Source organism: Lagenorhynchus albirostris, chromosome 12 (assembly GCF_949774975.1).
Source record: "Lagenorhynchus albirostris chromosome 12, mLagAlb1.1, whole genome shotgun sequence".
Taxonomy (NCBI): Eukaryota; Metazoa; Chordata; class Mammalia; order Artiodactyla; family Delphinidae; genus Lagenorhynchus; species Lagenorhynchus albirostris.
The window spans coordinates 56,764,643-56,778,902 of NC_083106.1; the positions used below are offsets into that span (position 1 = coordinate 56,764,643).

The 14,260-nt window shown below is 34.6% G+C and overlaps 1 protein-coding gene across 1 annotated transcript in view; it reads left to right on the forward strand.

Annotated features, from left to right (window-relative positions):
• Nucleotides 1–14,260, forward strand: part of ASCC3 (activating signal cointegrator 1 complex subunit 3) — a 334,378-nt gene that overhangs the window by 238,469 nt on the left and 81,649 nt on the right. Inside the window, exons 33-36 of the mRNA XM_060167768.1 lie at nt 4,474–4,611; nt 4,698–4,818; nt 5,750–5,882; nt 9,728–9,853. Coding sequence (XP_060023751.1) covers nt 4,474–4,611; nt 4,698–4,818; nt 5,750–5,882; nt 9,728–9,853 — 518 coding nt within the window. The remainder of the gene's footprint in view (nt 1–4,473; nt 4,612–4,697; nt 4,819–5,749; nt 5,883–9,727; nt 9,854–14,260) is intronic.

Here is a 14,260-nt window from a genome sequence, read left to right on the forward strand (position 1 = left end):
TTATATATTAACAGTATCATAAATTACTTTGAGGTGTGCTTGTTTTGGGTTTCAGAGGGGGCAGCAAGAGAATATGTTCTGAGGTGTATTGGTAAAGTTTGGAAACTTACTACCTTTAATTAATTTTATTTTTTTATTTTTTTCCTATTAGTAGATCAAAAGAATGTTCTAAAGGTTTCTTTCATTTTAGTTTTTCCCCTTCAGTCTGTAGGGTTTATCATAAAAAGTGTATTTTAAGAATAAAAGTAATTATGAGGAAATGTTTTAACTTCATTTAACATCTGTACCAGATGTGATATATTTAATTATTTTTTTAAAAAAGAAAGTCTTTGTAACTTTCATTATTCTTCTGTATGGTACATCTTTTATTGAGTGTTTTATACAATTGATAAGCATTATTCAGTGGCATATGGTCTGAGTCTGATGTGCTTTGAAAAGAGTACAGAGTTCTGATAATGAGGATTCTGTGAAAATGGGAAAACCAGCACAACAGATACGCTTTGAGAAAGTATGGGTTTTTAGCATCTTGAAACAATATATCACACTCAAAGGGACAAAACTGGGCTGCACAATCTGTTAGCTCATTCTTGTCCAATCTGGTCTCCTCCTTTCTTTTGGAGCCAGCATTGTCATCAACTCACTGAATTATATTCTGACTGGAATGTATTTCAGGCACAGAGTAATGTATCTACTTAAATGGAATCCTATCTTTCTACAAAAGCTTTCTGAGTATAATAAATTTAAAATATAAAAAAAATTTCTATTAAGTTAAAGTAATTGGTTCAACAGTTTACATATGTGCCTTCTCCCCCACGCCCTAAAGAAAGACCACTGCTTGGAGGAGCATAGGTCTGTTTTTATTTATAATACGGAAAAAAATTTTTGGTTTAACTAACATACAGTCAGACGTATTTCAAGGACCGCTTATCGGAAAGATACCTGCACATTACAGCAGTTGTTCCTTGAACAGAAATGAACTATGGAATTAAAACTTCTTCTATCAAAGTGTTTTAGTTACATGATTATTCTTTTTAAAATTCTATAGCAGCCTTTCTTAACAAGAATTAAGCCTTCATGTCCTAAGACATCCAATGAATGTAATAAATGAACTTTTCTCCTAACCATCTAGAATGGTACTAACTATCCTTAGAAAAATTAAGAAGATGGTAATTCAGATATTTTTTTGTGAGTCTCAGTTCTCTCAGGGAACCAGAATTGAGAAAGACTACTATATAGTACTCAAGGCCACTGAGTCTTTTAACTTGAAGCATAGTGTGTTGTATAAAAGAATTAGGTGTTACTTTAGGGCTATATGTATGTAAAGGATTCAGTGTGATAATCTTTGTAAAGTGATAAGCACAATGCCTGACGCATAATAAGTACTCAACAAATAATATCTATTATCATGTTTTAAGCTTTCATTATCCTAAATTCCTGAAAAATTTTGCTTGTGTTATGTTGTTTTGATCCAGATGAAACCTATTTTAAGTGTAGGGATGAAGATGCATATAATCTAATCAAAAATTATATTTTCAAAGTTAAAAAGACTGTCCTTGTAATATTTTATGCTTAATGATTGAATAACATTACTATAAATTTTGCTTTTTTTATGATGTACAAATAATTCAGAATTCATCCACAGTAACCGTGTAATAAATGAAGTTGTTTTCTGTGATTGTCCTCATGAGGATTTTAGGTCATTACCAGTTTAGATAGGCAAATAGTTCTTTTTAATGCATTGATTTATGTGAAAGTGGGGGAAGGGAATGAGAAACAGCCAGGCTTCCCTAATGCGAAAGGACGCGATATTACTGCCTCACCAAACCTCCTGCCACAGGATTCCTCAGCTTTCCTATGGTAAATGGTATGTTATTTTTTGGATATGATTGGCATTGCTGTGGAATACTGCAAATTATACAAGTTATACATACACACTGCTATTTAAGTTGTGAAACTGAAAAATCACGAAACTAATTGTCAGAGTAAGAATAATGAATTATTCTTGATAGTGTAAATTGAAGATATTTTATGCAGTGAACTATTGAACGAAAAAAGGATGATACGCAGTCACTTGAAAACAGCTAACATAATTTATGAGACAGGACAGTACCTTTCTTTATAGCATGCATTTGTAGTCAGCATTTATATTAATACATTTCCATATTCTTGCTAAACAGATTGTAAAGAAAATAATGCAGGAATATCAGGTGACTGTACTGTGACTATGAAACAGAATGAATTCTTTATACATTGCATTCAATTCAGGAAAGTGGGTAAATAAGATTTCTGATGTGTATGTTATTAAAATATTACCTAGTCTATGCAGTGCTTTTTATACATTAATAATTATTATAAAGCCAAACTCCATCTTTCTTTTTTATTTTTTTTTTGATTATTGGAGTAAAACAACTTTTTCCCACATAAAAGACTTGGAAAACTTTTCCAACCATTGAAAATAAAATTAGTAAGAATGAAAACAGTTGGAATGCTTCATTATATGAATATGTTTGTCCTTTTTTTTTAATTGGGGTATAATTGATTTACAACGTTGTGTTAGTTTCAGATGTACAGCAAAGTGAATCTGTTATACAAATACATATATCTACTCTTTTTTTAGATCCTTTTCCCGTATAGGCCATTACAGAGTATTGAGTAGAGTTCCCTGTGCTATACAGTAGGCCCTTGTTACTTATCTATTTTATGTATAGTAGTGTGTATGTGTCAATCCCAATCTTCCAATTTACCCCTCCCCCCTGAATATGTTTGTCTTATGAATTTTTAACAAAATGGCAGCAGCCACCTGAAGTTTCTCTAGATGGAGATTTTGTGAACTGTTTACTGGTTTATGCAGAGCCAGGAGCATAAGTGTATTGCAGGTATACTTGTGTATATTCGAGGTGATTAATAATAGAAGGCAAAAAGGAAATGAAGTCTGAAAATAATGTCAGTCTTCCAACTTCTATCTCAGTCTTCAGGCATATAATAGTTATACATGTATTGATGCCTACTTCCAAGTTCCTTCTCCACTGTTGTTTACTGATGTGGTCATGAAGCTGTTGACATAACTAAAACATGTCCTTCTTCTGAATGCTCATATATTCTCAAACCACTTGGTCTCTGCATTGCTGCCCTCAGGTAGTTGCCCAAAAAGGTTCCCAGGCTGCACCTAGTGTCGTCATCTTCTTTAGGGACAAGTAGAGGTCTATCATTAAGCAGAAAGAGATTGGGTTTTCTGTTTAGTTCTTTACAGGAAGTAAGTTTTGTAAGAAAATAAGATTTGCTGCTTGTTGCCATAAAATCTGTGTTGCATTAAGAATTTTCCATGTAGAATGGAAAGTGATAAAATATTCTGAGAGTATATATGAAATATAAGTTTCAGAAACTGTTTACACATATAAAATTCAATGAGCTAAACTGAGGCTGGAAATGCAATCTGTTTTAAAATGCAAAAACTGGAATGTATAAGAATTCTGAATGCTAAAGTTAGCATTTAAAATAAGTGAGGTAAGGAATTACTTAACCAATATTGCTAGAATAATTAACTATTTAGGAAAAATAAACTTAGATTTCTACCATACTTTCTATTACAAAATTACAAGTTAATTATTTAAATGTAAAAACTATAACAGAAGTTAAAGGAATAGTAGGTGAATATGTATTTGATCTCAAGATGAGGAAAAGTTTTCTAAGCAAAAAAAAAATAAGGGACCAATTTAAAATTTTAAGTCCATAAAGTAAAAAAATTAAATAAATAAAATGAAGTACTTATAAAACTGGATGAAAGTTTATACCATGTGATGGACAAGGGGTTGATACCCTTAATACATAAAGAGCTATCACAAACCAATAAGAAAAAGGCTACTCAATAAACGGAAAGATAATTTACCAAAAAGTCAAACAGTAAATATGAAAAGTATTTAACTGAACTGTTGATTAAAGAAATGAGAAGTAAGCAAAAGTATATACCAGTTTGATTTTTTAAATGAAGAAACTGAGGCTCAGAGAAGGTATGTGACTTGCCCCTGGGTCACTAAGTTCAGTGAGAAAGCCTAAATTTGAATGACTACTCTTTGGTAGGATTATGACTGATTTTTCCCATTAATTTTTTGTCCATACTTTCTAAATTTTTATCACTGAGGCAAAAAATAGAGGTCTTTTCTATAACAAGACCAACACAGACACCGAAACGTTTTAGGCAGTATTATAGCATTTTAGTAGTTGTTACTCAATAAGGGGTAATGAGTACAGATTTTTTCCTTGATGCATAAAAATAAAAGGGATAACGTTTACATTTTAATTAATTTACAGTATACATTCTCACTAAGTAGATATTCTTTTCAACTAATTTAACTTTAATCATAACTGCAGATGGGACCTATATTTTTATGCCCATATAGCATAAGAATTAAAAAAACAAAATGAAAAATGTGAAGCTAATGCACTGACATCTTGTAATTGTGTTTTTATTTGCAGATGGAGAATATCATTGGCACAGTAAGAGATTCCAACCTGAAGCTGACACTTGCTTTCGGAATAGGAATGCATCATGCTGGACTACATGAGAGGGACCGAAAAACAGTAGAGGAACTATTTGTAAATTGTAAAGTTCAGGTAATTTTTTTCCATGAACAGATATTTTAAAGTAACTTAAAAGTTGTATTTTAGTTAGATATAAAATATTATCTTTTATTTTTTAGGTTCTTATTGCTACAAGTACATTAGCCTGGGGTGTAAACTTTCCAGCTCATTTAGTAATTATTAAAGGAACAGAATATTATGATGGAAAAACAAGACGATATGTGGATTTCCCCATTACAGGTAATATTTTTAAATTTTCAAATACATTAAACGTCTATTTTAGCGTTAGTAATTTGAATTTGCATGAATTAAATTTTAGAGAATTGGTCACATGTCAGTGATGAACAAATTGTAAATTTTTTGTTTCCAGTAAAAATATTACTCCAAAGTATTAAGCCATTTTATTTACTTTTACTTATCCAGTGTGTTAGTGAATGTCAAAGGCACAAGTAATTGTTTTAAATTTATAAATAGATAAAAGTACTGATTAGTAGGAGTTAGTGACTTAATAAGTTATAAGTAAACATTATGTTTAATTTTAAATCTCCCTCACTAGACATGATATTTCCTACAGGACTTCTAGAACCAAAGCACTTGTTGCTATAACTTGTACATGAACAGTCTATTAACATATTTTAAAACTTGATAAAAGCATTTTCAGTGAGTTTTGAACAGGAAAATATGCCAAATGTGTATTTCAGCTCAATGAATACATATAAAATCTGTATCATTTCTCAATCATTACTTACCTCAGAGACTCCTGCAGTATAAAAGAAAAATTTTATACAGTGGATGGGAAGAAGAGGAGGCCTAAGTGGATCCGTTATTCATGGGGAAAAATAAGCAAATGACTGCTGAAGAGGTTTTCCTATATAAGAGTTATATAGTTATAACTCTTAAATAGCATTTTTAAACATTTACCTAAAGGAATCTTTGATCTTTCTTACTTTTACACACTGTAAGACTCGTTTGGGGACTCAGTTTTCTATCATAGTGAATTAATTATTTAATTATTAGGGAACTCAGTAGTAGGCATCAGAGAGAGCATCCCTGGTCTTAAAATACTTTTCTCCCTTTTATTTTGTTGTGTTGTAGAAACATGCTATAATCCATCAATATTTCTTGTGCTACATGCCACACTGCAGAATACCTCTTGTTCTCTTTCTTATAGATGTACTCCAGATGATGGGGCGTGCTGGGAGGCCTCAGTTTGATGACCAAGGCAAAGCTGTAATTCTGGTTCATGACATAAAGAAAGACTTTTACAAAAAATTTCTTTATGAACCTTTCCCTGTAGAGTCAAGGTAAATTTTGCTGTAAATTAATTTAAATGGATTATGTCATAGCAGGTTGATATTTTTGTGCTGACATTGTATTAGATGAAAATCAGTAAAACTTCTAGTTCAAAAGAATTATTTGAAGTGAAACAATATATTTATCACAATAAGACAACATTAAATTGTAATTTTCACTATAAAAGAAAAACACGCTGTTTAAAAGAAGCAGTGAAGGGACTTCCCTGGTGGTGCGGTGGTTAAGAATCCACCTGCCAATGCAGAGGGCATGGGTTCGAGCCCTGATCCAGGAATATCCCACATGCCACAGGGCAACTAAGCCCAGTGTGCCACAACTACTGAGCCTGCACTCTAGAGCCCGTGAGCCACAACTGTGGAGCCCGTGTGCCACAACTACTGAAGCCCACATGCCTGGAGCCCGTGCTCTGCAACAAGAGAAGCCACTGCAATGAGAAACCAGTGCACCGCAACGAAGAGTAGCCCCCACTCGCCACAACTAGAGAAAGCCCTCACGCAGCAACAAAGATCCAACGCAGCCAAAAATAAATTAATTACTTAATTAATTTATTTTTAAAAAAAGAAGCAGTGAAGTACATTGTTCAGTCACATTGACTCTGGAGCAAGACAACCTGGGCTTATGTTTGAGCTCTCCACCACTTACTTGCTTGATCTTGAGCAAGTTATTTAAATCCTCAATGCCTTAGTGCACTGTCTGTAAGATGGAGATAGCAGCAATACTGGCCATCTCGTAGGGTACTTGTACTGATCAAATGTATCGTGCTTGGAACTGTGTCTGGCACATAGTAAGCATTTAATAAAGTGTTAGTTTGGTGTGTGTTTTTGTAGAATAGTCTATAAATAAATATCCAAAATAAAGGGATTGGTAATGAATAATTTAGGCTAGTGGCCAGTTTCAGAATTATCACATACTTCTTTGTGGATCCAGTAACTACCACCCCTCTGATGAAGTCTTTCCTCATTTTCTCAGCTGAAAATAATCTTTTGTCTGTCAGATTTATACATTTTTCATTCCTAACATTTATCACTTGCTACCTTTTATCATAGTCTTCTTTAATATACTGAATCGCCTTTACCATATTCTAACTGCAAAGGACAAAATATATTTCTAATTTATACTGTAAATAGTTATTGAGTTTTTTACTGTGTTAGAAGTTCTAATGTTCCTTTTTTTTTTAATTTGGAAAATATAAAAACATTTAATATTGTGGGAGATAGCTAACATTGTGCTGAGAGAAAATTTATGACCATAAATATATGTATTTTAAAAGAAACAGTGAAGGGCTTCCCTGGTGGCGCAGTGGTTAAGAATCTGCCTGCCAGTGCAGGGGACACGGGTTCGATCCCTAGCCCAGGAAGATCCCACATGCCACAGAGCAACTAAGTCCGTGCGCCACAACTACTGAGCCTGCAACCTAGAGCCCATGAGCCACAACTACTGATCCCACATGCCAAGAGCCTGTGCTCCGCAACAAGAGAAGCCACGACAATGAGAAGCCCGTGCACCGCAACAAAGAGTAGCCCCCGCTCGCCACAACTAGAGAAAGCCTGCGCACAGCAACAAAGACCCAACACAGGCAAAAATAAAAACAAACAAATAAATAAATAATTTTTAAAAAATAAAAGAAAAAGAGTGAAAAATGAATTATCTGAATATGCATCTCAAGAATTTGAAAAAAAATTAGCAAATTGAACTCAAAGAAAGGAGAAGATAGAAAGATAAGAGAAAGAATTAATGAATTGAAACCAAACATACATTAGAAAAAAATCAACAAAGCCAAAAGTTGGTTCTTTGAAAAGAAGAATAATACTGATAAACCTTTAAGTCTGGTCAAGAGAAAAGAGGGAAGGAACAGCACAATATCGGGATACAAAAGAAATCTAAAAGGTAATAAGATATTATGAAAAAATTTATACAAATTTTAAATTTTAGATCAAATGGTAGAATGCTTTTTTAAAAAAATTACTAAAACTGACACAAAAAGAAATGGAAAATTTAAATAGCCTCTTATCTATCAAAGCAATTGTATCTGAAATTTAAAATCTTTCCACAAAAATTTTCTGACCCAGACATTCCACTAGTGAATTCCTTATAACATTTAAGGAAGCAATTGAACTCATGAAATTGAACACAAACCCTTCCTGTAATAGTCGAAAAGATAGGACTATTTCCCAACTTATTTTATGAGAGTAGAATAACCTTGGTTCTAAAACCTGATAAATTTACAAGAAAGGAATGTAACAGGGCTGTGTCTCTCATGAATATAGATATAGAAATCCTAAATAAAACATGAGTAAATCAAATCTAACAATGTATAAAAAGATAACATATAACTAATTACAATATCAGTGCAAAGATGACTTATTACTTGAAAATAAATGAATATAATTCACCACGTTAGCAGGAAAAGATGAGAAAAATTATATGATTATCTCATAGATATAAAAAAAAGCATTTGGTGAAATTCCATACCCATTAATTATAAAAACTTTTAGCCAACAGGAATATAAGGGAATGTTCTTAATCTGATAAAGAGTCTCTACTAAAAATCTACTGCAAACATCATGATTAATGATTCAGTATTGAAAGCTTTCCCTTTGAGATAGGAAATGATACAGGGATGTTGTTTTCACCACTGCCAGTAAGCGTTGTGCTAGAGATCCAAGCCACTGCATTAAGGTAAAGCAAAGAAATAAAAGTCAAAATATCCTTCTGAGCAAGAGGAGTGACTAAAAAGCATAAAAGGAAGACTTCTGGGGCGCTGGTAATGCTTGATCTTGGTGGTGGTTACACAGATGTGTTCACATTGTGAGTATTACTTGAGTTGTACATGTATAATTTATGTAATTTTTTCTATGTGTACTTCAGTAAAAAGTTAATTAAAATTTTAAAGTTTAAAGTTTAAGTTTAAAGTTTAAGTGTACCTTGATATGACTACTATTAATATTTTATTTCTACAGAGTACATATACAGAAGTTATATGTTAACTTCTCTGTTAATGGGCATTTAGAGAGTTTCTAGTTTTTAACGCTTACATATATTGCTGCAGTGAAGTATTTTGCTTCCCTATCCTAACCTATAAATGTTTCCCTATCAGGTGATAATGAAAAAGTGAAATTGCCAGGTCACAGTGATTGTTCAAATAGATATTGTCAAATTGCCCTCCAATTTAGCTATATGGATTTATACTCTGCCACTGGTGACTGGAGAGTAATATCGCAACTTTTTTTTTCATTCAATTTATTATGGCCACTTTCTTATATCCTTAAAAACATCCTTTGCAAAAACTGTTTTTTAATACCTGCATATGTATCATAATTTACATGGCCCTTTCTTTTGTTGGACATTGCTTCCCTTTTTTGTAATTTATGTAAGAAACTGAAATGAACATTTTGTTATGCCAGTCTTTCAACACATCTGATCATCTCTGTATATTCCACAACACCTAGCACATTTATGTCTTATATGACTGAACTTAATATTCACAGAATGAATGAAGGGAATATCCTTGCTCTATCCTAACCATCCCTCCTTTCTTACCAATTCTTTGATCTGCCTCAGTAACTCTTCTCTGCTCTCCAAGGCATATCGTCCCTCGTCTGCTCTTACCTCGGCTCTCATCTTCTCCTCCTGAAAGTTATTAGCTCCCTTCCTGTCAGCCTGTGTTTATTTCCACCTAGCAATTTATTTTCCCAAAATTATATACAAAAGATACAAATTACACAAAACATTTGTTCTGTATCCTGGAACATCAAATCTGAGTCTTGACTATGTGAGAAAAGTTGTTTTTCATTTAACGTTCATGTATGTTTCCCATGTCTTGTTCACTCTGTAGCTTATTAGGAGTGCTCTCTGACCATTTAAATGCAGAGATTGCTGGTGGTACAATAACATCTAAGCAAGATGCAATGGATTATATCACCTGGACTTACTTTTTCCGACGTCTTATCATGAACCCCAGGTAAGTGCGGGGCAAGTATTTTTCTGTTTTGCACTAAAATAAAATATGTTTGAAGGTAATCATCTCTAAATTCAGGTACATAACAAAAATGCCAGAACATTGGACATCCTAGGTATAGGAATTTGCCCAGAGAATCAGATAATATCTCTGATATGTTCACAACGTATTGTGATATATTAGAAAATAATGGTATGCATTTTATTAACTTATTTTAATTAACTTAGAATGTTCTCAAGGATTTCGCTCTGTAGTTAGGGAGACAAGACACCCGATGTCATTAAGAAATGTGCTCAGTTAAATTACATGGTAGTGGCTGACTTGGGTGCAGTTGGAATTCAGAGAAGAATAAGGCCTGTGAAATTGTAGGGGGAAGAATTTGTGAGGCATTTGTAAAGGTTAATAAGAACCCTGCAAGATGAAATAAAACTGGGGGAGTTGTGATGGAGTATCTTTTTACTCCAGGCAGGGTAGATTGTATCTTCATTCAGCACCTGTTTATCAAATATTATACTAGACATTGAAGCCTGAGGATGAGTGTATATCATCCCTTATCTTCAAGGGCTGATCTTGTAATGTGGAGATGGACATAAATGATTACAGTGTAAATCATAAGTGCTCTAACAGACTGTATTTAAGCCTGTGAGAGTGAAAGCTTCACAGACGAAGTGATACTTCACCCAGAACTTGAATCTGGAACAGAAGTGGAAAAGGTGGAAGGCACAAAAATACTAGATGGGCGGAGGCCCTCAGGGCTTGAAAGAGTCTCTAGAGAATGCCAAAAGTTAGATGTAAAGCTTAGAATGTGAGGCAAGAAGATTTTCTTGCCTAGAAAGTGGACCAAGCACCAGAGAGTAAAGGGCCTGTATGCCATGCTAAGGGGTTTGCATCTGATCCTATTGGCTGTGGTTGGAAGTTTTTAAATATAGTTTAGTATCACCAAATTACGTTTTTGTTATTGTTGTTGTTTCCTTTGTACCTTTTGAGCCCTTCACCCATTTCTCCCACCCCCACCCCCGCCTCTGGCAACTACCAGTCTGTTCTTTGGTGTTTTGTTTTGTTTTGCTTTTAGATTCCATGCATAAGAGAAATCATATGCTATTTGTCTTTCTCTGTTTGACTTATTTCACTTAGCATAATATCCTAGCGGTCCATCCATGTTGTTTCCAAGGCATGATTACATTTTATTTATTTATTTATTTATTTATTTTTGGCTGCGTTGGGTCTTCATTGCTGCGCACGGGCTTTCTCTAGTTGCAGCGAGCGGGGGCTACTCTTCATTGCGGTGCGTGGGCTTCTCATTGCAGTGGCTTCTCTTGTTGCAGAGCATGGGCTCTAGGCATGCAGGCTTCAGTAGTTACAGCACACAGGCTCAGCAGTTGCGGCTCACAGGCTCTAGAGCACAGGCTCAGTAATTGAGATGCACGGGCTTAGTTGCTTAGCAGCATGTGGGATCTTCCTGGACCAGGGCTCAAACCCATGTCCCCTGCATTGGCAGGCGGATTCTTAACCACTGTGCCACCAGGGAAGTCCCTACATGTTTTTATGGCTGAGCAATAGTCCATTCTTTGTCTATACTACAATTTCTTTATTCATTCATCCGTTCATGGACACTTAGGTTGTTTCCATATTCTGGCTATTGTAAACTGCTGCAATGAACATGGGGGTGCATATATCTTTTCAAATTAGTGTTTTTGTTTTCTTCTAATAAATACTGGCTTTGTTTCAGTACTTGCAGCACTGTGGTAGGGAATGAGCTAGAATGGGGAAATATTTATAGCAGGGAGACCAGTTAGGATGCTTTTTAACAATAGGGCAAAGACACATAGGACCTTAACAGATGCGGGGGGAATGGAAGGAGGCCAAAGGTGAGGGACATTCCTGATATGAGTAAGAAGAAATATCAAACCATTGTTAAGATCTTGAACAGAGAGATCATGATGAAAATGATGAAATGAATTTACTAAATCTTACCGGTTGGTACTTTAAGAAATTTGTTTCTCTTCAGCCAACATTTCCACTTACATAGGTAGGAGTTTGAGAATATGGTGATGTTTTGCTCAGTTCCGCCTGTATTACAGGCCTCTGGATTAGGTACAAAATTTCATTTGGGAAAATGACTACAAAATTAATGAGATAGTCTTACAGTACCACAAATTTTCCGTAGTAAACAGATCACAGATTAGCACTGTTGAATCGTACAATGGGATAGACTTTACATGTACTCTAGTCCAACCTTCTTGTTTGGTATTGAAGAAATGGAGGCTGGAAACTTAAAGTGACTTGTCTTGTATCCCATAACTACTTTGTGATAAAGCTAGAACTTAAAAACGTAAGTTTTGTGAATTACTACTCTTTATGTTTTTGGAGGGAGAAGAATCATGGTGTATAACTGTAGATATATTCATTTTTCTTATATCACAAGAATGGAGGCAATTAATGTGATAGAAAGAGCTTTGACTTGGAATCAGAACACTGATTTTTGTATCAGCACTGCTTTTTAGAAACTGTGTGACCTTGATCGCTTCACCTCTCTTGGCTTCACTTTCTTCATCTGGAAAGTGAGTAATAGCCTACCTCCTTCACAGGGTCATGTTGGGAATCAAGTACACGAATTAAAGCCTTTCTAAGTTTTGTATAATTATGAAAAACTTAATTAATGTTATTAGTGAGCTGTTATTCTTGTACTCCTTTCCAGTTGCTTTACTGGTCTATACCATCCTAAAGACTCTAGGGCATTTTCTGGCGGTACAGTGGTTAGGACTGCACGCTTTTACTGCCAAGGGTGCGAGTTCAATCCCTGGTCAGGGAACTAAGATCCCACAAGCTGCATGGCCCAGCCAAAAAAAAAAAAAAAGACTCTAGTTTAGAGACTTAGAACCTAATCATTTCTGTCAGCTTGTCTGATCAGCAAACAAGGGAATGATTCTCTGAGGCAAATTGAGTTCTTTTGCGACTTATAGTTCTTTATTGAATCCACAGATACACTGAACTTTGTGTGTGCGTCTTCTTTTCTTAATTAAAAATTTTAACTTTTCATTTTCAAACAATTTGAGATTTTTTTAATTGCGAGAATAGTGCAAACAGGCACTGTGTACCCTTCATCCAGCTTCCTCAAGTGTTAACCTCTTACATGACTGTACAGTTATCCAAACCAGGAAATTTACATTTATGCAATACTATTAAGTAATCTACAGCCTTCATTCACATTTCATCAGTATTTCCACTAATGTCCCTTTTATGCTGAAGACCCAATTTAGTAGTATCCTGCATTCCATTTAGTTGTTCTGCCTCCTTAATTCATTTCAATCTGTGACATTTCCTCAGTCTTTCTTTGTCTCTCATAACCTTGACACTTTAGAGGAACCCTGGCCAATTATTTTGTAGAACATCCTTCAATCTGGGTTTGTCTGAAGTTTTCTCATCCCAGAATTCAAGTTCTGCCTTTTGGGGCAAGAAGACTGTAGAAGTGATGCTGTGCTCTTTTCAGTGCATAATATTAGGAAGTTCTTCTCTAGAGATCCCTTCTGTATTTAAAATATCACTTGTCTGTGAAAGACCCAAAAATAAGTTATTCCAGCTGTTCCCCATCCCAAGTTACAGTCTTATTTCTCCACCTGCCTTCTGAATGTTGCCACATGGACTTACCGCCATCATTTCAAATTCAGCATGTCTAAAACTGAATCAGATATCAAAATTTTGCTCTAATATCACTTTCTTACCTTAATGTTATCACTCTGCATCTACTTATGTTGACTTCAAATATCAAATTTGCTTTTTAATTTTTCTCCTCCCTTAATTTCCTTAGTTCTTTACCTGCTTAATCTTCTTTTAGTCTATCCTCAATCTAGCCTGATTTGCAAACTGTCATTGATCAGAAATTAAATGTATTGGAGACGGGAACTAGATAAGTTGTGCTTAGTAGACATAGAATAAGTGTTGACACCTGAACAAAGACTTGAAAGAAGTAAGAAGGTTGACCACATGAATATCTAGCGAACAACATTTCAGGCCAAGGGAACGGGAGAAGTTCTAAAGCAGGCGCATCTGGTGCGTTGAAGGCGCAACAAGAAGAAGGTGTAGCTGAAGTGGAATAAGCGTGGGGAGGAGAGTAGTAGGAGATAAAGCTAGAGATGTGGGTGGTCAGTGGTCATACTGGTCATGTGGGAGATTAGACACCATGGTAGGGACTTTGATTTTTATTCTGGGCGAAATGAGAACCATTGTAGGTTTTCAATCAGCGGACTGACAGGATCTATTCATACCGTTAAAAAGGCCAATTATAATCATAAATGTTATAAATAATTTAAACTTCCCTATTGAAAGACAGAAATTCTCAGATTTATTTTTTTAAATCCCACTAAAAATGATTTATAAGCAACATATCAAATCAAAATGATATAGAAAAGT